The sequence below is a fragment of the Crocodylus siamensis genome, chromosome 9, assembly GCF_052110815.1.
Source record: "Crocodylus siamensis isolate JL-2025a chromosome 9, ASM5211081v1, whole genome shotgun sequence".
NCBI lineage: Eukaryota > Metazoa > Chordata > Crocodylia > Crocodylidae > Crocodylus > Crocodylus siamensis.
Window position 1 is genome coordinate 48484852 of NC_143403.1, and position 24870 is coordinate 48509721.

The following is a 24870-nucleotide window of genomic DNA, read 5'->3' on the forward strand; positions in this document are numbered from 1 at the left end:
CGCAAGGGCCCGAGGACGAGGAGCTCGGGCCGCAATTTCTCCCCGTTTTCTGCCCGTGGATTTGCCTCGGAGTAGAGCAGCGGCGTCAGGCCCCCCCCCTCACGCGCGGAGTGCTGAGCCCGGCCTAGAGCAAAGCCCAGTGCCTCGGAGGAGCGGATACTTTTTTTTTTTTTTTTCCTGTTTTTTTGCACCGGTCCTGGAAGCACTGCAATACCACGTCAATGCATGGAGTGGATGGAGCACGTATCAACCCCGCCGGCGGCTGAGCCTGAGCCGGAAACGCGCAGCGCCAACCCGGCCACGAACACCCCACCAGCTGCTGACGTCACCCTGTACTGAAGCCGCATCAGGAAATCCCGGCATGCACTACGCCTCGGCTGCCTCTCCACATCCCGGCATGCACTGTGGCTACCCTTAGCGTGCCTAACGCCAGCTCCCCTCACAGAGCGGCAGGCCCTGAGCTTGTCTTGCCCGTGCCTGTCTGGTTGCAGCGCCCCTCGCTGCCCTCCGCAGCCGCCCCCGGCCGCTGGGAGGAGTAGCGGGCGCTGCGCTGCTTTGCGCGAAGGGCCTAGGCGGGCTCGCGTCACTCGAGCAGGCACTGGGGAGGCAGCCGCGGGGGCCTGGCGTAGGGGCGGGGCCCGCTCGGCGCGTTCCACGTGGGTAACGGCAGCGGCGGCGGAGGCGCGGGGCCATGGGCGGCCTCGAAAAGAAGAAGGTAACTAGGGGGGACGCGGGCGGCGGCGGAGGCTCGGGACAGGTCTCTCCTCAGCGCTCGGCTTTCTCGAAGCGGCCTGAGGCTGTGCCGGGCTCGGCTGCCCCCGGCGGGCGCAGCGGCCCGCGAGCTGTTGCCTGCGGAGGCAGCACTTCTCCGAGGGGCTCCGCAGCATGTGCCGGGCCGCTCGCCCGCCGCTGCCTCCCGCCCGGGGTCGTAATCCAGCGCAAGGAAACGGCTGCTTCCCGGTCACTGACAGATCTTTGTGCTTGTTCCTCCCAAGTACGAGCGGGGTTCAGCCACCAACTACATCACCAGAAACAAGGCCCGGAAGAAACTGCAGCTGAGCCTCGCAGACTTCAGGTAAGAAAAGGGGACAGGGGTTGCCGGGTAAGCTTGGCTGTCCAGGTTGTCTGTCTGCCTTAGAGGCTGAATTGCACTATTCAGAGGCACTATGATTTGCAGTAGGGGCAGCTGAACAAGAGGGCAGCCTCTTGTGCGTCTGCTGTAGTTTTCTTGTGCAGGGACTTGCCTCCAGGGATGAAAAATAAGATATCTTACTTACTAGATACCTGGGCATTGTCCATTGCACCCGTTGTATTAGGTTTGTAGAGGCTAGCAATGTACAGAGTTCCTGCTAATCAAACGCAGGCAACTCCTTGATCACTACCTTTAGGCATGATCTAGCCTTGCTACGGTGAAGTGTGAGCACCTTCTTCCCTTCAGGACCTTTAGGTTTTCAAGCCAACTATTGTGCGCTCTCTGAAATCTGCATATCTGCTCTAGTAGTCTTTAAAGTTGTTTGCTAAGGGCATTGGGTAGGATTAGTGTTTTGATTGTGGAATTTTTGGAACAAGGTGCTCTCAGGTCAGAGACCTGTTGAAATGAACTGTTTTTTTAAAAAAGTGTCTGATTTCAGCATGTTACTTTCCACAAATACCCAAAATATGGATTGTAGTTCTGAACTTCCCCAAATCAGTCTCTTGTATAGGACTGATGTCAGCTAGTACAGAGCAGCTCCTGTCACTCTGAGGAGGCAAGACTATAGAGCAGGGGCAGGCACTTATTTTAGGTAGAGGGCTGCTTACTGAGTCTTGGCAAGCTGTCAAGGGCAGTGTGGGTAGCCCTGCCCATTCCCCGGTGCCCTGTCCCCTGGTCACCATCTTGTGACTAGAAGTCCTGCCCCCTAACCCCTGACCTTTGCCACCAGAAGTTCCTCCCCTTGCCCCAGTAAGTACTCATTTCAGAAACAGGTTTTGCCATCTTGGTACCAAGAAAAATACCAAATTATATTTTAATAATTCATTAATTTGATTTCAAAAAATATTTTTGTCCTGATTTACATGTGTTTGTGTTGTGTACGTAGAGTTGATTGCACAATAGCTTAAAATGAAGTCTTACTCTTGTATATTGTGGAGGCGAACGGGGGTGGGAGGCATGGGGGGTAGGGGTATAGGTTCGTGGGGGAAGGGGTGGGTGTTTTGGGGGTTGTGGGGATATAGGTGTGGGGTGAGGGAGCACATGGGTTGTGGGTGGATATGGGGTTTGTGGGGGATGTGTGAGGGGAAGGTAGCTGAGGGGTGTGGGGGTCTGCATGTATGGGGTGTGTGGGTACATGTGTATAGTGGGGTGTTTGTGTGGGACACCCTGTGAACACGAATGTCCACACACACACCCTCCTGCTTTTGGCCCCAGTACTTGGAGTGGCAGGCAGGAAAGCAGGGAAATGGCAGCTACAGGTGGGGGGAAGGGGCAGCAAGCAGGCATGCAGGAGCACAGCAGCACCTGTCCAGGAGCGCGGGCCTGTGCCAGTGCCCCAGGGCCAGAACAGGGCAGCAGGAGCATGACACCAGAACAGCGCAGCAGGAGCATGACACCCCTGCCCCTCTCCAGGACAACTGCACTCCTGCCACCTTGCTCTGGACCCCGCTGGCCTTGGGGCACCAGTACAGGCCCTTTGCTCCCATCCAGCTGTCACTGAGCTTCCACTTGATACCTCTTCCCCTTGCCTGTAACTGCCATTTCCCTGCTTTCTTGCTGGCTGCTCCAGCACCTTGTGACTCCCAGCTGCCTGGCTGGACTGTGGGACTCAGCAGGAGCTGGCTGGCCCCAAGGGCTGAGGCGATTGCCCCTAGTCCTCCCCTGCCTCCCCCCTTCTTGCCCTTATCTCAGTTTCCCTCTCTGGCACAGGGAGGCAGAAACAGTCCCAGAGACCCAGGCCAGAAGGCTCTGCTAAGCACAGGGGTATGGGCTGGGTGTATTGTGCGGGCCTTGCTTTTGGGCTGCTGAGTCCTGCCTGGCTTCCCCTGGGTCCTGCTGCCCCATGTCCTGTCCTCTTTGACAGGCAGCCAGGAGCAGATAAAAATTAATTTTCAAAAAATTTTAGGGGCTCCACAGGCTGGATAGAATGGGCTGGCATGCCGGATCTGGCCTGTGGGCCGTATTTTGCCCGTCCCTGCTATAGGGTCTGGAAGCATGCCTGATGTCAGTCACAGTGTAGCCTAGGCAGGGTTCTGTAGACACTAGATTTTAACAGCATTTTGAAAATGATGCCTGGTTATACAACTACCCTCTGCCTGTGACAAGAATGTGTTATACTTCTGAGCAATATGTTTGAGAGATGCATCTATTCTGAAAGGGGCAGGGCCTATTTTTGAGAAGTTAGAGGTATGAATTAGCAGTTCGTTGTTATAAATCCTGCTATAGGCAGATCACATCAGGCCCAGAAATCGTTCCTGTGTCTGCTCCACGTGTTATAGGGGTTTTTCACTTTAAAAAGTAAAATTAATAAAACAGCTAATTTAGAATGCAAGTTTCATACTGTAGATTGGACTTGAGGGCTTGGGGTGCTCCTTCAGGTCCCATGTTTCTCAGAACCATTCTGCTGCTCTGTGTGAGGCTTTTGTGTGGATCACCTTAGGCCTGCTTGAGGGAATTTCCCAAGCCAATGCTTTCAAATCAACTGTGGCCAGGGTGGATTTGATTTAAAACAAATCACAATTTAAATTGCAAGTCAGGAAGCCTCGGTTTAATCATTGTTTTCTACAAAAAGTGCGTTCTTGTTGTGTGTTATTCTTTATTTATTTAACTTGAAACTTTACACTTTTAGAGAAAGGTAAGGACTTGACTGTGTGTACACAAACTTGCAGAGGCAGTTGGGCTGATGGGTAGGTAATCAGGTCTATTATCTCTCATCTCCCTATACTGCTGTTAACAAGGATGTTATCTCTGAAGGTACAAATCCACAGTTTGAGAACTGAAACTAAGCATCACAGAGATGCTTAATGACATCTTCTAGGCTGAGCACTGAGTCCCATTGGGCAGAGTGGTTTTCTTTAATCTTTACTAATCCATAAAGTAGCCTCTGGGAACCCCATAAGATTGGACCCCTAATATAGTCCATGGCCTGTGTGACCTATTTATAAAACTTTTCTAAAAAGATTACGTGAATATGTTGTTTCAAATAGTATATAGTTGGAAGTTATAATCTGTGTTCCATGATGATATCTTTGTACTTTAACAGGGGTTATATTAAAGTTATCTTTATGTAGGTTTTTTTAAAAAAGCATCTTAACAAAAAAAATTTTAAAAGACTATTAAATTTAAAAAAATCTGATTTAAATTGTTGATTTGTCCACCCTGTGGCCCCCACACATGCTGAGGTTGCAAAGTGGAGTATGTGTGACTTTACCTCAGAAAGTTAGAAAAGGTACACACAAATCTAAGTTGAGCTATCTTCCATTTTGGCAGCCCTATGCAACCTTAACTCTGTGTTAAAGTTTTAGGGCATCTACAGAACTCGCAACATTTGTTTGCTCAGTTGGCATAGTAAACTTTGGCAGCTACTGGCCCGCAACAGCTTAAAGAGAGAAAGCTTTGTATCCTGTTAGTAAGCATATGAGCAATCCAGTACCTCTGGGTTTGAGGTATTTTGTATCTCATCTGTTTGTTTGTTACAGGCGGCTGTGTATCCTGAAGGGGGTTTACCCGCATGAGCCAAAGCATAAGAAGAAAGTAAACAAAGGCTCCACAGCAGCACGGACTTTCTACCTCCTCAAAGACATCAAATTTCTTCTCCATGAGCCCATTATTAACAAGTTCCGGGACTATAAGGTACTCTTTTGCAGCAAGGGGCAAAGGTTATGTTCATTTTGCATGGAGTCACATGTCTGTTATTTCAAAGCTGTGTTCACTCTAAGAAACAGCTTTCCTGTCACCCTGCAGCATCTTGTGCTGAGATGATTGGTTTACCTTGCCTGTCTTAACAGCAAAGTATAGCTGCTGTCTGCCACCCCTCTCAGTTGTGCATATTCCTGACCCATTGTAGATCTTGAGGCTGCTTCTGTGATGGGGAGACTGTGGTTTAAATATTGAATAGGAGGTGCCAGACACTAGCTAAGTCTATCAAGGTGCTTAGCTTGACCTCATAAAGAGCATGGTTGATATAAAAACTCTCTGGGCATCAGGCATTCCTAGTGCAGAAGGTGTATTGCTCTGAATCTGTGCTTGGTAATGTGTTGTATCACTTCATTTCTGCAAAATCATGAGCAGGAAGAAGTTCAAAAGTCAAAAACCAAGTAGACTTTTATAGATAATGAAATATTAGCACTGTTCATTTGGGACTTTTGGCTCACTTGCTATGGAGCGTTGAACAGGTTAGTATTGTCCAGCAACCATGGTACTCAAATGGGAACCTGGACTCTTAAATTCTCTTCCCAGCCCTGCTACCAACTCTTGTGTTATCTTAAGCAAGTACTCCTCAAACTTTCTCCCTTTTCTGTGTGGATTACTGGGATGGTCTGAGTGGAACCAGTAGTGGGACCTGATTTTTGCAGGGATATTTTAACCTGTACACAACTTTTGAGAGGGGACTGTTGGCCCTACCCCATGACGTTGCTGGAAGTGTATTGCACCTGGGCACATCATCTCACTAATTCTTCTTTTTTGCACCCCTTGCCTCTGCCCCAGTAACCAGAAGCATGTCTGGTGCAGGAAGTAGTTACGTGGTCCCAGTTCCTAATATCATCCTCGTGGGATGGATTTCCCTCCCTGGAGCTGAACAGAACTCTGTCTCTCTCAGGTGTTTGTCCGGAAGCTTCGGAAGGCATATGGGAAAAGTGAATGGAACACGGTGGAGCGGCTGAAGGATAACAAGCCCAGCTACAAACTTGACCACATTGTTAAAGAGAGGTGAGGAGGGGGCTGGGGCACTGATCACATCTTGACCAGTGCTGCATGGCAGATAAAGCAACCAAACTGCATGCTTACAAACATGGAAGAGTTGTTCTCATTTGTAAGAACACATCACAGCATTTGGCTGAACTGGGCATCTTTGCACCCTCCTGTTGTAGGGTCTGTTGAAACCTTCAGTGCCTGAGGTGTGCCAGACAGCCTCTTGCAAGCGTCCAGACTTGTAGTTGTACCTCCTGTAACCAACACATTCAGAGTTTCCAATAAGTTATGTCACTGGTTTACAAATGTTTAGAAATAGATGTCTATGAGCTGAACTCGGAGACAGTTATTTGTTGCAACAAAACAGTGACAAGTAGTCACTGGACTCGGGAAGTATTCCTAGCCCTCTAAGTGGTTGTATGGTGTGTAGTGAGATGTAACAGCTCACCTGCTTTCCTCGAAGCCCTTGGCAGACATTTGACTTGCCAGACCAAGCAACACCCACAAGTACAGCCCAGCCAAGACCAACAAGCGAAACATATACACAGGTAAGCGACAGGGGCCAGAGCAGTGCTGTGATTAGGGGGCCAGTACACACATCCACAGGAGGCCTCAAATGCCTCTACACAAACGCTCGTAGTATGGGAAACGAGCAGAAAAGTGGTGGGACTCAACGCATGACTGGGCGGTGAATGTCAAGGGCTATAGACTGTACAGGAGGGACAGGATAGGAAGGAAAGGTGGGGGCATGGCACTCTACATTAAGGAGGAATACCCATCCTCATCAATTAACAAAGTATCAGAGGAAGGGCACATGGAAGTGCTTTGGGTTAGAATACAAGACAGTTGAGGGGAAAGAGACTTAACGGTGGGGGTCTACTGCAGACCTCCCAACCAAGGGGAAGAGCTCAGCCAGGAATTCTTAGGTCAGCTCACGGAGGTAGTGAAGTCTAAGGATGTGGTAATCATGGGGGACCTGAACTTCCTGGACATCTGCTGGGAAGAGCAGTCAGCCAGATCTGACTGCTCATGTGGGTTCTTAGCCAGAATGTAGGACCTCCACCTAACCCAGGAGGTGCACAGCCCCACCAGGGGAGATGCCTTGTTGGACCTGGTGCTGGCCAGAGGAGATGACCTGGTGAGGGGGCTGCAGGTGCTCGACCACCTGGGCGACAGCGATCATCGCCTGCTGGAATTCGCCATCCAGCACAAAGTGGCAAAGGCCTGCAGCAAGGCAGCAGCCCTAGATTTCAGGAGGTCAAACTTCAGTGAGCTAAGGAGAATAGTCGGGGAAACACTGAGGTCCCAGAGGGGAGGGGAGCCAGGTGTCCAAGGAGAGTGGTCGCTCCTTAAGGAGACGATCCTCCAAGCCCAAAGGGAGGTATTCCCAACACGGATCAAAGGGAGCAGGAGGGCACACCAGCCCCCATGGTTCACCAAAAGCATTTGGGAATGTCTCCTAGCTAAAAAGGAGGCGTACACCCAATGGAAAGAAGGGGACATCACCAGGGATGACTTTACTGCAGTTGCTTGGGGATGTAGGGGGGCAGTCAGGAAGGCCAAGGCGGAAATGGAACTGGGACTAGCTTGCCAGATTAAGGACAACAAGAAGTGCCTCTTTAAATACATAAGGGGCAAAAAGAAGGTTCCAGGTAATGTGGGGCCCCTGCAGGACACGTTAGGAAATTTGGTCGACACACCAGATGACAAAGCCAACATATTTAATGATTTCTTTGCCTCCATTTTCCTAAGCAGGGACTGGAACAGTCAGGCCCCAGGGGAGGCGCACCTAGGCCAGGGGTTAGTGAGGAACTAGTTGGGGAACTTCTGGAGGGACTGGATGTATTCAAGTCATCCAGTCCCGACGATCTCCACCCTAGAGTACTAAAGGACTTGGCTGAGGTCATTGCAGGACCCCTGGCACGGCTTTACGAGCACTTGTGGTGCTCTGGTGTGGTGCCAGAGGACTGGAAGAGGGCCAGTGTGGTTCCCATCTTCAAAAAGGGGAAGGAGGACCCGGAAAACTGTAGGCCAGTTAGTCTTACCTTGATCCTGGGCAAGCTTTTTGAGAAAATTATTCTGGCATATATCCATGAGGGGCCAGCAGGGGAGATCATGCTTCGGGGCAACCAACACGGGTTCATTAGTGGCAGGTCCTGTCAGACCAACTTGGTGGCCTTCTACGACCAGGTCACCAAATCATTAGATGCAGGGGTAGCAGTGGACATAGTCTTCCTGGACTTTTGGAAGGCCTTCGACACTCTCTCACCCCGTTCTCATTAAGAAACTGAGGGAGCGTGGTGTCGACACCCACACAGTCAATTGGGTCGCCAACTGGCCGGAGGGCCGCACCCAGAGAGTTGTGGTGGATGGGTCATTTTCGGCCTGGAGGGATGTGGGCAGTGGGGTTCCGCAGGGCTCAGTCCTCAGGCCCACACTGCTCAACATCTTCATCAGTGACTTGGACAAGGGGGTAAAAAGCACCCTGTTCAAATCTGCTGATGACACCAAGATGTGGGGGGATGTGGGCACACTAGAAGGGAGGAATAGGCTGCAATCAGACCTAGGCAGGTTACAGGGATGGGCGGATGAGAATAGGATGGGATTCAACACTGACAAGTGTAAAGTGATGTGCCTGGGGAGGAACAAGCGGCACTATACGTACAGGCTGGGGAACTCCCTTCTTGTCAGTACAGAGGCGGAAAAGGATCTTGGAGTCAGTGATGACTCCAAGATGAACGTGGGCCAGCAGTGTGGGGATGCAGTCAGGAAGGCCACCCATACCTTGTCGTGCATCCACAGATGCATCTTGAGCAGGTCCAAGGAGGTGATCCTCCCCCTCTGTGGCACTGGTCAGGCCGCAGTTGGAGTACTGCTTCCAATTCTGGGCACTGCACTTCAAGAGGGATGTGGACAACATGGAGAGGGTCCAGAGAAGGGCCGCTCACATGATCAGGGGACAGCAGGGCAGGCCTTATGAGGAGAGGCTACGGAACCAGAACCTGTTCAGCCTCCACAAGAGAAGGCTGAGGGGAGATCTAGTGGCCTGTTACAGGCTAGTCAGAGGGGACCAGCAGGCATTGGGCAAGTCCCTGTTCCCCTGAACACTGCCAGGAGTGACCAGGAGTAATGGTCACAAGCTGGCAGAGGGTAGATTTAAGCTAGATATCAGGAGGCGCTACTTCATGGTCAGGGTGGCTAGGATCTGGAACCAACTTCCAAGAGAAGTGGTGCAGGCTCCTACCCTGGGGGTCTTTAAGAGGAGGCTGGATGTACACTTTGCTGGGGTCGTTTGACCCCAGTACTCTTTCCTGCCATGGCAGGGGGGTTGGACTAGATGATCTACTCGGGTCCCTTCTGACCCTAGAAGCTATGAGACTATGACATAAGGCATAATAATCATGTCTTAAACAGTGACCGGCCACATGTTCTTGCGATCAATTGTGTAATAAAATGGGACATAAGGCACAACTTATTCCGCAAAATGTATGTCATAATATGTGTCCATTGTCCCTTAAATTGAACATGTGGCAGTGTCTGTTGCTCCCTTTGCCTCCCCTTCCCAAATGTAGCCTGATGCCAACTGTCTGGCAGGGCTCTTGAACTGGCCCCAGTGCTGTCCTGATACTGGAGTGCACAATCAGCTGATTGTCAGTCTTGTCCCTGGGACCTCACTGGAGCCTTGTACCATCTCTGGTGAGGTCCTGGGGCTGGAACAGCCCTGGGACTACACTAATTCCCCAGCATTCAGCTTTCTACTTGCTGGTACAGGATCATGAGCCTGGGCTCCCCCTGCACTGGCCAAATGGTAATAGTGCAGTTGCATAGTAAAAATTGCATTTGCTGCCATGCATGTGTGACATGTCAAAAGGTGTGATTGTTAGGATTGGGGAACAGATCCCATCATGCTATTAAGTAAACATGTGCCAAGGGCCCATGTCAGGGATCCTGCCCAGAGCCAGATTTGGAGGGGTGTTGATCTTGAAGATGTATCTGATGTACCCCATTCCCATGCTGACAGCAATGAATCCAAAGGATGTGTTCACTGTTTTACCATCATCCCCACAGGGCCTATAGTCTCTGCCACGAAGATCTTATACTTTAACAAACAAACAAACAAACAAAAAATACCCAATGGATGGAGGGGAGGAAGCAGGTCCAGACTAGGACCTAGATCTCCTTACTCATATTGGGAGCCAAGTCCATGCTACCTCCCATTTATCTTGGCATTTAAACTGTAAAAGCTTTGTTGCAAGGCTAGGCAGAGTGCCTTAAGCAGAGACAAATATCCCACTGCTATAGACTACGTTTCTGAAAAGATAGTTGGGCACTGAAAGATGCAGTTAAGTATCCATTTCTATAAATCCCATCTTTCAGTGCCTAGCTCCCTCTAACACTTGGGTCTGCATTTCAGTGCTATTCTAACCCAATACCTTCATATCCATGCTGAACTGGCAGTAATGCCTGCAGCCTTGGAAATCAGTTGTTCATTGCACAGCTTATACCAAGTGTAGCATTACCTTATATAGATGTTGGGGGTGGAAATGTTCCCAGGCCAGTCCTAGTTGGGTGGGTAGGTGTAAAATATGTTGCAAGCAGGGCATGAAGCCAGGGCATTGCTAGCATGTTAGCAAAAATTGGGTGACTAAGCAAATTAAAGGATCACGCATTAGTCTCATGCTAACAAACCTGTTAAATGCCTTGGTCTCATTCCCTGCTTTGTTTTTTTCTTTTTGCCACAAGTTTGGTATTGTGAACAACTGTACCTGGTCACTGAACCTGCCTGAACTTCCCCAGGGTGGAGCTCAACTTCTCCAATCCTCACTAGAGGGTGCTGTTTCCCTGCAGGTCCTAAGTGGCTTTGTTGGCATTTGGTGCCACTTTTGACAATGATGAAATCTGGTTTGGGGGTGGCTGCTCACTACAGTGGCTCTGAGCTTCCAAATCCTGTTCCAGTGGTAGTTCATGGAGGCCACAAGGTGGCACTGGTCTTGTGGTTCCAGTGCAGGTCTGGGTTTTGAGTGATGCCACTCTTGGCAGGCTAATGGGTGTTGCTATTTGGTACCCCTTCCTGTTCTCACTGGAGTCTTCCATGGTGGCTGCAGGTACCCAACTTTCATTGATGCCCTGCGAGATCTGGATGATGTGCTTTCCATGTGTTTCCTCTTTGCTACCTTTCCAAGGACAGGCAAATGCCATGTGCAGACAATTCAGCTGTGTCGCCGCCTCACTGTGGAGTTCCTCAACTATGTTATTGCCTCCCGCTGCCTGCGTAAGGTAAGAGCCTGTCCATCCATCTCAGGGCCCTCTTTCACTGGGGGGCAGAGTGTCCAGGATGCAGTGCAGGGATCTCTCCTTAGCTCTCTGACCTCATCTGCCTGCTGGAGGCTCCCTTGCATGGATAAGTATGCAATTAGGGGAAAAATAGGGAGCACCAATGTTTGCACTAAGGTCACAATTACACTTGCACCTTCAGGCCACCCTGGCTTCCCAACCTGCCAGTCATCTCCACTAACCTAACCTGCCCTGCCCTGTAGTGTGCTCAGAATCCACTCAGCCTCTGCTGGCAATCTTGCAGTTTTCTGAACCCTGTGTCCTGTCTCCCCTGCTCACAGTAGGGGTGGAATGATGCAATGAAAATACTGCTCACTGTGTGTGTCTACACTTGCAGTTAATGCACCTGAATTTTCTGCGCAGAAAATTCAGGTGCATTTAACTGCACCCTCGCACACATCTGAACATGTACCCTTCAGGAGCAAATTTGTTCCCAACAGCAGCAGGTCAATCTACGGCTGCTCCTGCCATACTGTGTGTCTTGCAGCAGCGAGGGGGAGCTCTAGGGTCCCCTGCATACCAGCCTCAGGTTGGCAAGGAGTATGGGGGCTGGTCCCAATTTCTGCAGCATGAGGGGAGAGTCCTGGCTGCCAGGTAGCTGCCTCCTAGTGATGTGGAGATTTGGAACCTGTCCCAATCTCTATGTGGCTGGGAGACAGCTGGGACAGCTCTCCCCACCTTGTGGAGATCGGGACAGGCCTACGTCTCAATGCGGCTGGCAGGCAGTGTCCTGTTGAGCTGGGACAGCCCTCCCTACCTCTTGTGCCCCCTGCTGCCTAGGATGGCCAGGAGCAATCTGCTCCTGATCAATGTCTGCATGTGCGCTTTTCACTGATTTTTTTTTTTTTCCTAGTACCTGTAAAGTACAGTACAGGTATTAGAAAATGGCACATTAGATTAATCTACTGCAAAGTAATTGATGAACACGTGTAGGCTAGTGTTTAGATTAGATTAGCCTAATGCACAGTAAAGCAGTTCGTGTAGATGCAGCCACTGTTACAGTTTTGAACTCAATTTTGATTGGTTTTCAGTACAAGTCAGACAAGGCCAGGCACTCAGGGTCTCCTTCTGCCTTCCACCTCCGGCTCTCAGGGTTCTCTGGAATAGGATGTCCCGGTGCTTGCCCAGGTCAGGGGACAAAGGTCATGCTAGGTCTAGGGATAGTGACCCAATTCTGGTCATGGCTGCTTCTCAGTGACTCCTGGTGACCTGGGCTAGCTGTCTTCCCACCCTGGAGTGCCCTGGCAGCTGGGAGCAGGAGGCAGAAATACAGGATGGGGACGCCGTGTGTATATGTGCGAGATGAGAAGGGCACCTCAGGTACATGCTTCTGGGGTATATCTGAGCAGCAATGGCTAGCAGGAAAAGTAGCCAACTTGGCATTAGATAGGAGGGGAGCTATTCCTGTTGGAGGTGAGGTGGAGAACTGGGTAAGGAGCTCAGGAGGGAGTTGCCCTGGGATTGGCACAGCAGCTTTTGCTGTGGCTGCGTTTCATGCTATATTTCATAGCATGAGTATCACAAAATTCATTTGTATTGTAAAAGAGGTCTGTTGTTTCATCCCTTGTTGGAGCTAAGCACAGTGGGAATTGATTCCTCTTCTTCAAGAGAAGCCATTTTAGGAATTTGTCTCTCCACTACCTGTCCTGGGTGTGCAGCTGCTCCAAAGTAATATAGATTGGAGATGAGTAACTTGTGGCCAGGGGCAGCTCTTGTGATTTGCTATAAGTAGCACAGTACATACTGGGGGGCAGGGTGGTGTGCAAGACATCTTGTATAGCAGGGAGAAAGCTGCAGCTCATTCTTATGCTTTGGAAACATGCACTTCCCAGGTAGCTAGTAGTTAATCTGTATCAGACTCATGCTATTTACAGATTTGATGGGCACTGCTGAGTGCATGATTGCACTGGGTTTGAAGGGTCTGCAGCTGGATTGGTTGTTGCATGGGAAATGCATTTGTCAGACCCAGCTGCAGCCTATTCCAGTTACCTGACAAGTTGCCACTTCTGTAAGTACCTGTACTGCCCTTTCTCTGACCTCTCTCTGTTTGGTCTCCTGCCAGGTGTTCCTCTCCATCAAAGGGATCTATTACCAAGCAGAGGTGATGGGGCAGCTCATCACGTGGATCACCCCATATGCCTTTGCCCATGATGTGAGTATCGTGAGCTCGGCTCAAGTCTCCTATCTCTGTCCACACTTCTTACAATGCCTGTGAACGAGTGAGGCAGCATCCCAATCCTTCAGTTGTTCTGCTGGTATTTTGTAGGAGGAGGTACTGAGAAAGGGGCAAATTGTTCTGGAGGTTATCATAGTTAAGCTGTTCCATATGGGTCACTGTGTACTCAACAGTGTCAGGGCACTGGAAACGCAGGCTATACAGCTTGAAGACAAACAGTTCTCTGGAAGTGGCCATGGCCTTGCCTCTGTCATATCCTGTGTCCTGTTGCATGTGGTGACTGGTGGCTCCTGGTGCCGGGCTGTGCCAGTTTCTCCAGCTCATCCTCCTCATTCATTGTAAATAATGAATCTTACCAAGTTCCGAGAAGTAATTTAAAAATTAACCTGAGCGAAAGGGTGGGTGGTTGTGAGCAAGTTGGCAGGAGGATCTACAGTCTCCCCCAGCTTAGATCAGAGGGATCTGGGAGTGTTCTCATCACAGGGTCTCCATTCACTTCCTAGCAGTATGTGTCCCTGTTAGGTGGTATAGGCAGCCTCAGCACAGAAGGTCATGGAAGACTGCACAGCCCTCTAGAGCCGAGATCTGTCAGTAGGACTATGCTTGGGAAGCTTGTGCCAGCTTTTGGAGTGCTGTGTGATGGTAAACTTCCTGAGGTGTAAGTGGGAGAGGGCTGGATGGGACCTCCTGGGTCATAGGATCTAATTCTTGCTGTACAATCTGGCTGCCTGAGACTAATACCAAGTTTTGTCTTAAAACCTGGTAGGTATTATGCTCCTGTGGGAGGTTGTTTTAGAGCAGGGGCAGGCGATTATTTTGGGTGGAAGGCCACTTACAGAGTTTTGGCAAACTGTTGAGTGGAAGGAGCTGTTTTCTTCCCCACCCCTACCCCATGCCAAGCAGCAGTTTCTGCCCTGCTGCTGCTCAGCCTGAATGGGCAAACCCAGACTGGTGCTGGGGTCCAGGCTCAGCAGCAGCAGTGCAGGAGAAAAACTTTTGCCCAGCATGGGAGGAAAGTGGCTTCTTTCTCCTGCTGCCACTGCTTCCTGATGCAGCTGCTCGGAGCCCATGTGGGGTTGCCCTGGGTCTGCTTTGCGCTGCCACCATTGCCCCATGGGGCAGCCCAGAAGCAGCAGTGACACAGCAGAGAGCAGGAAGCAGAGAGCGGCTATACCAGGAAGTTCCAGGAGGGGGAGGGACCACTTTGCCCTCCATACTGAGCAGCAGTTTGTCCCGTACTGCCACTGCTCAGCCCAGGCAAGCAAGCACAGGGTCACAGCTGTATGCACTGTCCCCACCTGTACTGTGGGGCTGAGGCAGAGGGGACTGGGAGCAAGTGGGCACACGGGAGCACAGCAGCAGCCAGCTGGGACCGTGGGGTCCATGCTGGTATCCCAGAGCCAGCACCTGTGGGGCCCAGAGCAGGGTGGCAGGAGCACGAGGTCCCAGCTGGCAGGGGGTCTCTGGAGCCAGGCCAGCTCCTCTCTCCCTGCTGGTGCAGCCCAGCCCAGCTCCATAGACCCCTGCCAGCTCATGCTCCTGCTGCCCCATTCTGGGCCCCGCCAGTGCTAGGCCTGGGACACCAGTGCGTTCCACGTGCCTGCTCACTTCCACTCCCCACCCCCCACTCCCTGCCACTGCTTCTTCACTGTCCTGCCTGCCTGCCAGCCACTCCTGCAATGGGAAGGGGCAGGGGGCGGCGCAGTGCTGCCCTCACCACCACCTTCCACCAGCCGCTCCTGCACCAGGCCAGAGCTCTACCACAGCTTTTTAAAGGAGAAAATCCAGAGTTTTCCATGGCACATGGAAAACCTGGAACCCTGTTTGTTAGTATACACAACATTAATATGATGAAGCACAAGCAACATCTATTTAAAAAAAATGTATACAAAATATGATCTACTTCTAAAGTTTGTTCGCGACCCATTCATATATTCATGTGACCCACTTCTGAGTTGTAATCCATGGGTTGAGAAACACTATTCCAGGGCACCTGGTCTCTGGACTGCGAGAGGGAGTACAGGCATACCTCAGAGATATTGCGGGTTTGGTTCCAGACCACCACAATAAAGCAAATATCGCAATAAAGTGAGTCACATGAATTTTTTGGTTTCCCAGTGCATATAAAAGTTATGTTTACACTATACTGTAGTCTATTAAGTGTGCAATAGCATTATGTCTAAAAAAAACAATGTACATACCTTAATTAAAAAATACTTTATTGCTAAAAAATGCTAACCATCATCTGAGCCTTCAGCGAGTCGTAATCTTTTTGCTGGTGGAGGGTCTTGCCTCGATGTTGATGGCTGCTGACTGATCAGGGTGATGGTTGCTGAAGGTTGGGGTGGCTGTGGCAATTTCTTAAAATGAGACAACAATGAAGTTTGCTGCATCGATTGACTCTTCCTTTTACGAAAGATTTCTCTGTAGCATGCAGTGCTGTTCGATAGCGTTTTACCCACAGCCAATATAAGGCTGTTTCGTCTACACTGAAAATCTGTTGTTTAGTGTAGCCACCTTCATCAATTATCTTAGCTAGATCTTCTGGATAACTTGCTGCAGCTTCTACATCGGCACTTGCTGCTTCACCTTGCACTTTTATGTTATGGAGATGGCTTCTTTCCTTAAACCTCCAACCTCTGCTAGCTTCAAACTTTTCTTCTGCAGCTTCCTCACCTCTCTCAGCCTTCGTAGAATTGAAGAGAGTTAGGGCCTTGCTCTGGATTAAGCTTTGGCTTAAGGGAATGTTGTGGCTGGTTTGATCTTCTATCCAGACCACTAAAACTTTCTCCATATCAGCAATAAGGCTGTTTCGCTTACTTATCATTCATGTGTTCAGTGGAGTAGCACTTTTAATTTCCTTCAAGGACTTTTCCTTTGCATTCACAACTTGGCTAACTGTTTGACACAAGAGGCCTAGCTTTTGTCCTGTCTCGGCTTTCAACATGCCTTCCTCACTAAGCTTAATCATTTCTAGGTTTTGATTTAAAGTGAGAGACGTGTGACTCTTCCTTTCACTTGAATACTTAGAGGCCATTGTAGGGTTATTAATTGGCCTAATTTCAATATTGTTGTGTCTCAGGGAATAGGGAGGCCCGAGGAGAGGGGGAGAGACGGGGTAATGGCCGGTTGGTGGAGCAGTCAGAACACACACATTTATTGATTAAGTTTGCCGTCTTATATGGGCACGGTTCGTGGCGCCCCAAAACAATTACAATAGTAACTTCAAAGATCACAGATCACCATAACAAATATAATAATAACGAAAAAGTTTGAAATATTAAGAGAATTACCAAAATGTGACACAGAGACACAAGGTGAGTAAATGCTGTTGGAAAAATGGTGCCGATAGACTTGCTCAACGCAGGGTTGCCACAAACCTTCAATTTGTAAAAAATGCAATATCTGCGAAGCGCAATAAAGCAAAGCACAATAAAACAAGATATGCCTGTACTCTACAAACGCTCATGTCCTTTGAAAAATGTCATGTGATGCTTTCTGGGCAGTCTCTGCTGTAGGGTCCCTTTTACCTCCTGCATCAGTTGTGCCAAGATGCTCTACTACCTTCAGTGTGCTTCAGATAGGGCTCCAAATCAAGACATCTGCCCCGATCCCCCTCTTTTGGAACATCAGATGCTCACTCTAATCCAGATTCTGCAGCTAGTGAGCACCAAATGGAATAGTGGATCCTAGTAAATGTGGCAGGGATCCTTCAATAAATAACTGCAGTTGTGTCGCTAGTCTCTGAGATGCAAATGCAAAAGGTTGCATGGCCCTTCTGTTCTTGGTCTGCTCTGCCTTCTTTGCTATAGCCCCCTTCTTCAGCTACCAGTTTGCTCTCCTTATTGGCTCAGTGTTATCAAAGGCGAACTGTTAATTCCTCCCTTGTTTGCCCTATTACATAATACGGGCAAGGGAACTTCACTCTTGTTGCTTTTAATCAGGATGATAACTTTTGACTGAGCTAGAGCCTTTCTTGGAAGAAATTGCTTTTGTTCTTTTGTGATATCTCCTGGAGGTCTGGGTGGCTCCTCTTCATGGGGAAGTCTCTCTCTGCCTGTGGCTGTCTCTCTTGCTAAGTTATTTACTGACAGAGCTGCCGGGCCCTGACATGACCCGTTTTCTGTCCTTCCAAGTAATTGGAAATTACTGACCATTGTGTGGGCCCCCAACACTCCCTCCTGAGTCTTCCAAGAACCCTGGAAACTGAAAAGCAAACAGCCACTAGGGCACCTATCCAGCTCTCTCCATCCCTACCTAAGGGCTTTGACCAAAGCAGTTTCTCTTGGTCCATTGCTTCCCCCTTACAGGTGTCTGTAACACATTCCAGTGCAGGTGTTAATAAATTGATCATATAGAATCAATGAGTCGGAAGGGACCTAGACAGATCATCTAGTCCGACCCCCTGCCATGGGCAGGAAGGAGCACTGGGGGTGGCAGGGGTCATAAGATCCCAGCCAGGTGCCTATCCAGTCTCCTCTTGAAGATTTCCAGGGAAGGTGAGAGCACCACCTCCCTGGGAAGCCTATTCCAGGCTCTGGCCACCCTTATTAGGAAGAACTACTTCACTGTATCTAACCTAAACCTATCCTCCCTCAGCTTGTGGCTATTGTTCCTGATGACTCCAAGGGGGGCCCTGGTGAACAGACTTTCCCCGAGTCCCTGCCAGTAGCCCCTGATAAGGTTGTAGGCAGCCACAAGATCCTGCCTCAGTCTCCTCTCGCGGAGACTGAAGATATTCAGGTCCCTCAGACTCTCCTCACAGGGCTGGCCACGGAGGCCCTCAACCATACAAGTGGCCTCCTCTGGATCCTCTCCAGGTTCTCCATGTCCTTCTTGAAGTGTGGCGCCCAGAAGTGGACACAGTACTCCAGCTGCAGCCTGACCAGTGCCGCATAGAGGGGGAGCAAGACCTCTCTGGACCTGTTAGTGATGCCCCTGTTGATGTATGACAGGGTGCGGTTGGCTCTGCCTATTGCTTTGTCGCATTGGCGGCTTATATTCATCCTGGAGTCAATCCTGACTCCAAGATCCCTCTCTGCCTCTGTGCTGCCGAGAGGGTCAGCCCCTAACCTATAACCATAATGCTGGTTTCCTCTCCCCAGGTGCAGCACCCTGCACTTGTCCTTGTTGAACCGCATCCTGTTCCGATCCGCCCACTTCTATAACCTATCCAGGTCTGCCTGGATGCAGTCCCTGCCTACCGGTGTATTTACTTTACCCCACAGCTTGGTGTCATCAGCAAACTTGAACAGGGTGCACTCCACACCCTCGTCCAGGTCGCTAATGAAGATGTTGAACAGCACCGGCCCAAGGTCCGAGCCCTGGGGGACTCTGCTGCCCACACCCTCCCAGGTCGACATCGACCCATCCACCACCACCCTCTGGGTTCACCCCTGGAGCCAGTTTGCCACCCATGTGACCATGCATTCATCAATGCCACAGTCCCTCAGCTTGCCCACCAGAATTGGGTGGGACACTGTGTCGAAGGCCTTCTGGAAGTCCAAGAAGATAACATCGACTTCCTTCTTCCCGTCTAAGCTCTTTGTTACTTAGTCATAAAAAGAGACCAGGTTAGTCAGGCAGGATTGGCCTCGCACAAACCCATGCTGGTTACCCCTCAACATCACTTCCCCTGCAGGGCTCTCACAAATGTGGCCGTTGATAATTTTTTCAAAGACCTTCCCCAGGATAGAAGTGAGGCTGAGTGGCCTGTAGTTGCCAGGCTCTTCCTTCCTCCCTTCTTGAAAACAGGGACTACATTGGCCCTTTTCCAGTCCTCAGGGACTTGGCCCGAGCACCAGGAGTCCTCAAACAGCCGTGCCAATGGCTCCGCAATGACACCAGCCAGTTCCCTCAGTACCCACGGATGAAGGTCATCCGGGCCCGCTGACTTGGACACATCTAAGCCCTCCAGGTAGTCCTTAACTAGGTCTGAACTAAGAGTCGGGGGACTCGCATCCTTCCCGGGCCTCTCTATGCTATCACCCAAGAGCACCCCATTGTCAGCGGACAGGAACAAGGAGGCAAAGAACTTGCTGAAGAGTTCTGGCTTCTCTCGCCTATCCGTCACCAACTGCTCTGCCCTGCCTTGCCCTGCCCTGCCCTGCCTTGTAGGGGTCCAGTGTTACCCTGAGACTTGCTACCTGTATACTTGAAGAAGGACTTTTCGTTATCTTTAATCCCAGAAGCTAATCTAAGCTCCAGTGCTGCTTTAGCCTTCCTCACCAAATCCTTACAAGCTCGGGTCAGGGAGGTGTACTCCTCCTTTGTCCCTGCCCCTGCTTCTACCTCCAGTAGTCTTTTTTCTTTGCCTTCAGGCCAGCCTGGATATCCATGCTCAGCCATGAAGGTTTCTTTTACCCTTTTTCTGCCTTCCTGCGCAGAGGAATTGCATCCTGCTGCGCCCCAAGGATAGCCTCCTTGAGGAACGACCGACCACCTTTCCTGGACCCCCATACTAGCTACCCCCTGGGCTCCGAGTGCCTCCCTGACTACTGCCCTGAGCACATCGAATTTGGCTTTCCTAAAGTCAAGCATTTGTGCTGTGCTAGTTACTCTCACCACCTTTCTCTGAAAAGCAAACTGGATCATTTTATGATCACTGTCCCCTAGCCTCCCTTGTACTAGGACCTCCCCCACCAGGTCATCCCCAGAGGCTAACACCAGATCCAGTATGGTGTTTTCCCTAGTAGGGACGAGTACCTCCTGCATGAGGTGCAGGTCCTGTACACACGTCAGGAACCTTTGTGAGTGGCTAGATTTGGCTGACTGCTCCTCCCAGTTGATGTCAGGGTAATTCATATCACCCGTGACCACAACATCCTTTGCATGCACAGCCTCCCCTAGCTGCCTGGAGAATTCCAGATCCAGCTCTTCCTCCTGATGTGGTGGCTTGTAGTAAACCCCTACCCTCCTTGAAGTTTGACCCACAGGGTCTCAGTTCAGCTTTCCTCTGGTCCCATTCGGAAGGTAGAACTGGTATACTGTTCCCTAATATAGAGCACATATGGACAGATGAACAGTTGTATTGTTTTAAGGCCAGGGTACTTACAGTTTCTGACCATATCAGCTGACCACTTGTGTGTGTCCACCTCTACCCTACAGTAAGTGAAGCTAAATTGTAACAGCTCATTCAGAGGTCAGCCCATGCTGGCTAAATACCCACTTACTGCAGGAGAGGAGCAGACAGGAGATTTAACTGACTTGTGCTAGATCGTCTTCTCCCCATTGCCCTCCTCCCTCCCTCTAACTTCTAAATAGTATTGTTGTTCACGTGTGTGCGCCCTGCCAGTCACTGAGTGGAACTGGGTAGTCTTGCCTGTTAGTCCCATCTTTCAGAACATGTTTGAGCTAGGGCTAGGATGTTCTAGAAAATCTTTTCCCTGCATGCATTGAACCATCTTTTGTGGATATCAGGATGTTCCAGCCCTTGTTCCTGGGCTGTTCCATGTACCTCCCAGGGCAATGTGAGGGATAGGCAGTGCTCTTTGGGGACACCTTGCTGTAACCCACTGTGCCCCTCTATTCCCTACTAGGGAATTGGGTAGGCAGGGCTGCAGGCTCACTTCCTGTCAGCCCCTGAGCATCTCCTCCCAAGGTAATGACCTCCCCATGCTTCATGCTCTGATCTACTTGTGCCTTTTAATAAGTAGGTGAGAAATTGCAGGTCTTGAGCACAGAGGCAGCTCATATAAACATTGAGTGGGTAATTATGCAAGACAGGCCTGCAGGATGGATGGGGGCAGAGGGTGCACTTGACCTGGAGGTTCCTGCCGTTGCCTGGAAACTGAGCTTTCTTGGGTGAATGTGCCGGGGGGCTGCTTCCACCACAGAGAAGGCTGGAACTGGCCTGCTGCCTGGATAAAGGGATATTGCCTGATTTCTCCTCCTGCTCACAGAAGTAGCACTAGGCATGTGTCAGGCAGAGGTTTTATGGGAGCAAGGACTGTTGTTATTTTCATTGTGCCTCAGTTTCCTCATCTGCACAGAGCGATTCCAACCCCAGGTCAAGCAGCAAGTTACTGACAGCTGTAGAATCCCAAGTGTCCTATGGCCTCCTCACTAGGCCAGGTTGCCTTCCTGCTAGAGATCTGACCTCTTTTCCCCCAGGCCAACCAGTGGTGTAGAAAGGTGCCTGAGGAGTAACAGGTGGGCTGTGGGCTGGCTATTGCTGCTCTCTATGTCCAAACTGATTTTCTTGTGTCTCCTCTAGCACCCAACAGATGTGGACTACAGGGTCATGGCAACCTTCACAGAGTTCTACACCACCTTGCTGGGCTTTGTCAATTTTCGCCTCTACCAGTCTCTCAACCTACACTACCCCCCAAAGGTGAGGTAGCCGAGGCTCTTGAGGGTCTTGCCAGGCTGTCCCCCTGGAGCCAGGGGAGAGCTGGTCCTCACTTCTGGCCTGGTCATTCTGTTCTGCTGCAAGGGATGACCTGCGCTTGCTTCTGATCTTGGTCTCTTTCCTCTTCCTTGGCTTGGTAACATTGAGGAAGCAGCCTGCCCTTGCTTGCATTTCACCCAGTGGTGGCCCTTTCTGGCTGGGGAAGGGAAGAGCCAGAATGGGTTCAGGAGCTGTTGCTAGATTTGGGAAAATGAGAGGGCTCTGTGTCAGTCTTCACTGTTTCCTCTTTTTAGATTGAAGGCCAAGCCGAGGTGGAGCTGAAGCCCAAGGAAGGGGAGGCCTATGCCCTGAACTCTGAGAGCTACATGGAGGTGAGAGGCCCTGCAATCCTATGAGTAGGGACCTACCAAAATCACAATTTCACATTTTTTGTGGGAAAACGCAAAAATGGCAGGCTGTATGAGCCTGGCAGATTCGCTAAAAAAAAAAAACCTACTGGCAAGCAAAAAAAGGGTGAGAAGCCCTGCAGTTTTTGAGCATGAGGGGTGGGGGAACTGCTGCAAACAGCTGCCCTGGGGTCCATGGAGCCCTGACCTGGCTCATTACCTGTGGGAGGTGCACATGCCTAACAAGCTTGGGGCTCCATGAATTCCAGTGCAGCTGCTTACATCCTGCCACAGCTGGCTTGGGCTCTGGCCTGGCCCCTGCCACCACCCATGGAGCCTGGGCTGGCTGTGGTGGGGAGGCTGCAAATGGCAGCATCAAGGTATAGGGAGCCGTGGCCTGCCTCACTGCTGGCAGCAGGTGCATGTACGCCTCCAGGCAGATGGCAGGGAAGGGGCTGGAGCTGCACTGCACCTGCTGCTGGCAGCAAGCTAGGCCAGGTCCCTGTAGACCCGGTGCAGTCACTTGCAGCCTCCTGTCTGCCTGCCACAGCTTGCCTAGGACCCTAGTGCAGCTGCTTGCAGCCTCCCTGCCTGGGGATGGTTAATTACCTTGATTAAGCCCAGGGAAGCCATTAATAACACATGGATTAATGGCTTCCCTGAGCTTAATCAGGATAATTAAGCTGTGGTTTCAATCCCTCTGCCAGTCTGCAGGGAGGGGTGACTGCCAGGGTCTCTTGGCCAATTAAAGCCATGAGGGAGGTTGCCTTGGTCATCCCACAGAAAGACTGGCTGGCTCCCTCCTTGAGTTCTGAAGACCCCTACTTATGAGAACTATGTTTGGAATCTCCTGGCCTCCTGGAACTGAAAGTAGCCACCCTAGCATCCAGAACACAGGCCCTTCTCTAGGGCTTCGAGCACTACTCATGTGCTGCACTGTCTCTTGTTCCATTTCCTTAATTGGGTACTCCCAGGGGTGACTTGCACGTGCTGCCCATGCTGCTGGCTGCTCCAGTCTGTCTGGATGGGCTGAGGTAGGCTTCTGAGCTCTGTTCCCTGATGCATTCTGGGGTAATTTAGTTCATCCTGGGCAAGGAAACAATAATTTAGAAAGAAGCCCCTCCACTCCCAGTGCCACACACCTGATTGTGAGTGCATTCTATATTTGGGGGTGGGGCTTCAAAGCATTTTGTAAAGCAGGACCTCCAGTGGCAGCCAGTACAGGAGTACCTTTCTATTTCTAGGATCTTAACCCTCCCTCTGAGATTTGTCTTATTCCTTTCTCAGAAGGACAGTCCTATACCCCCACCACTACCATTGCATGCACTTCCCCTGTTTCTCCCATCCATATACACACACCTACCCACCAAACCACCTGTGCAAAAGGTGAATTTCTCTTCTCCCTTCCTACAGAAACTCTCTGCGCTGAGCGCCAGCCTGGCCCGGGTGGTTGCCCCAAACCCAGAGGATGAAGTGGAAATAGATGAATTCCCTGTGGATGGGGTAAGAGTTTGGGTCAGCTCAGACGTGTGGAACATGTTGTGGGGGCTGCATTATTTCATTTGCAGTAGTTCACTGCAGTCCTTGAGGACTTCCAGGATGCAGCCTGAGAAGGTAAGAAGTGTATCAGATACTCTGCTCACTACGAGTATACAGGATGATGCACCTGCTACCCAGGCTGAAGACCAAGATGAACAACAGGAGGGCATTTGCTCCACTGGCTCCTTCCTCAGAGGCAGTGGGGGAGTTCTTGCAGGGAGAGGGAAAGGTGACAGCAGAATCAACCCTCATAGTACCTTGCTTTGAACAGGAGAGTACAGAGCATGAGGAGGCAAGGAGAAAAGAGCAGGAGTCATTGGAGAAGCAAAAGAAGTTGTTTGAGGGGCTGCGGTTCTTCCTAAACAGGGAGGTGCCTCGGGAGCCCCTGGCCTTCATCATCCGGTATGTACAAATTGGACACTGTCTGCTCCTGCATGCTGGTACGTGCAAGAGGTGCAGTGGTTTGTGGAGCTGTCAAGGGGGAGAGGGGAACAGTATTCGTGATGGGGGAAGTCGGTGAACCTGAGCAATGAGAAGTCCTTAGGGGAGCCATTTAACCATGAAAGGAGAATTATTTTGTACAGTGCAGGGGTAGGCAGTTGTTTGGGCCTGTGGGCCACATGGGAAACTTTAGGGAGCTGTTGCATGCCAAGGCGGTACCCCGTCCTCTCCTCTTTCTCCCTTCCTCCTTTCCCCCCTTCCCCAACAGCTCATCAAACCTTCCTATGTGAGATGGGGCTGTGGATGGGAGCAGGAGCTGGCATGGGTGTGGGCAGCAGGTTCGGGTTCTGGCCTGCCCTTCTACCCAAGGAGGGGCTCAGGCATATGCCCTGATCCCCAGCGGTAACCTGTTGGCTGCATCCACAGCTGATACCAGCACCTGTCCTGCTTCTGGCATGCAGGGAGCTCCCATAAGCTGCAGGGGTGTGCTGTAGGTACGGGATGGTTTGGGGAGGGGTAGATTGAGAGAAGCTGCCCTGACCGCAATGGGTGGTGGCAGCTGGTGCTGGGAGCTGGGCAAAAGCAGGACCCAGTAGCAGGCATGCTCGGCACTGCTGGGTCCCTCCCGACTAGCCACCCAGAGCCTATATTGAAGCTGTCTTGTGGCTCCTCCCTGCTGCCACTGCCCTGCATCACCTCCAGACCACCCTGTAGCAACTCATGATGGGCAGGACCGCCTCTGTCTCCCCCTCCCAACTGT

At 50.8% G+C, this 24870-nt stretch overlaps 1 protein-coding gene across 1 annotated transcript in view; it reads left to right on the forward strand.

Annotated features, from left to right (window-relative positions):
- Positions 1–394: 394 nt before the first annotated feature.
- The window catches only part of PES1 (pescadillo ribosomal biogenesis factor 1), a 29974-nt gene continuing 5498 nt past the window's right edge, over positions 395–24870 (forward strand). Inside the window, exons 1-10 of the mRNA XM_090062333.1 lie at positions 395–715; positions 996–1075; positions 4672–4825; positions 5793–5902; positions 10990–11161; positions 13281–13370; positions 21610–21726; positions 22038–22115; positions 23544–23633; positions 23941–24071. Coding sequence (XP_089918459.1) covers positions 692–715; positions 996–1075; positions 4672–4825; positions 5793–5902; positions 10990–11161; positions 13281–13370; positions 21610–21726; positions 22038–22115; positions 23544–23633; positions 23941–24071 — 1046 coding nt within the window. The 5' untranslated portion in view covers positions 395–691. The remainder of the gene's footprint in view (positions 716–995; positions 1076–4671; positions 4826–5792; positions 5903–10989; positions 11162–13280; positions 13371–21609; positions 21727–22037; positions 22116–23543; positions 23634–23940; positions 24072–24870) is intronic.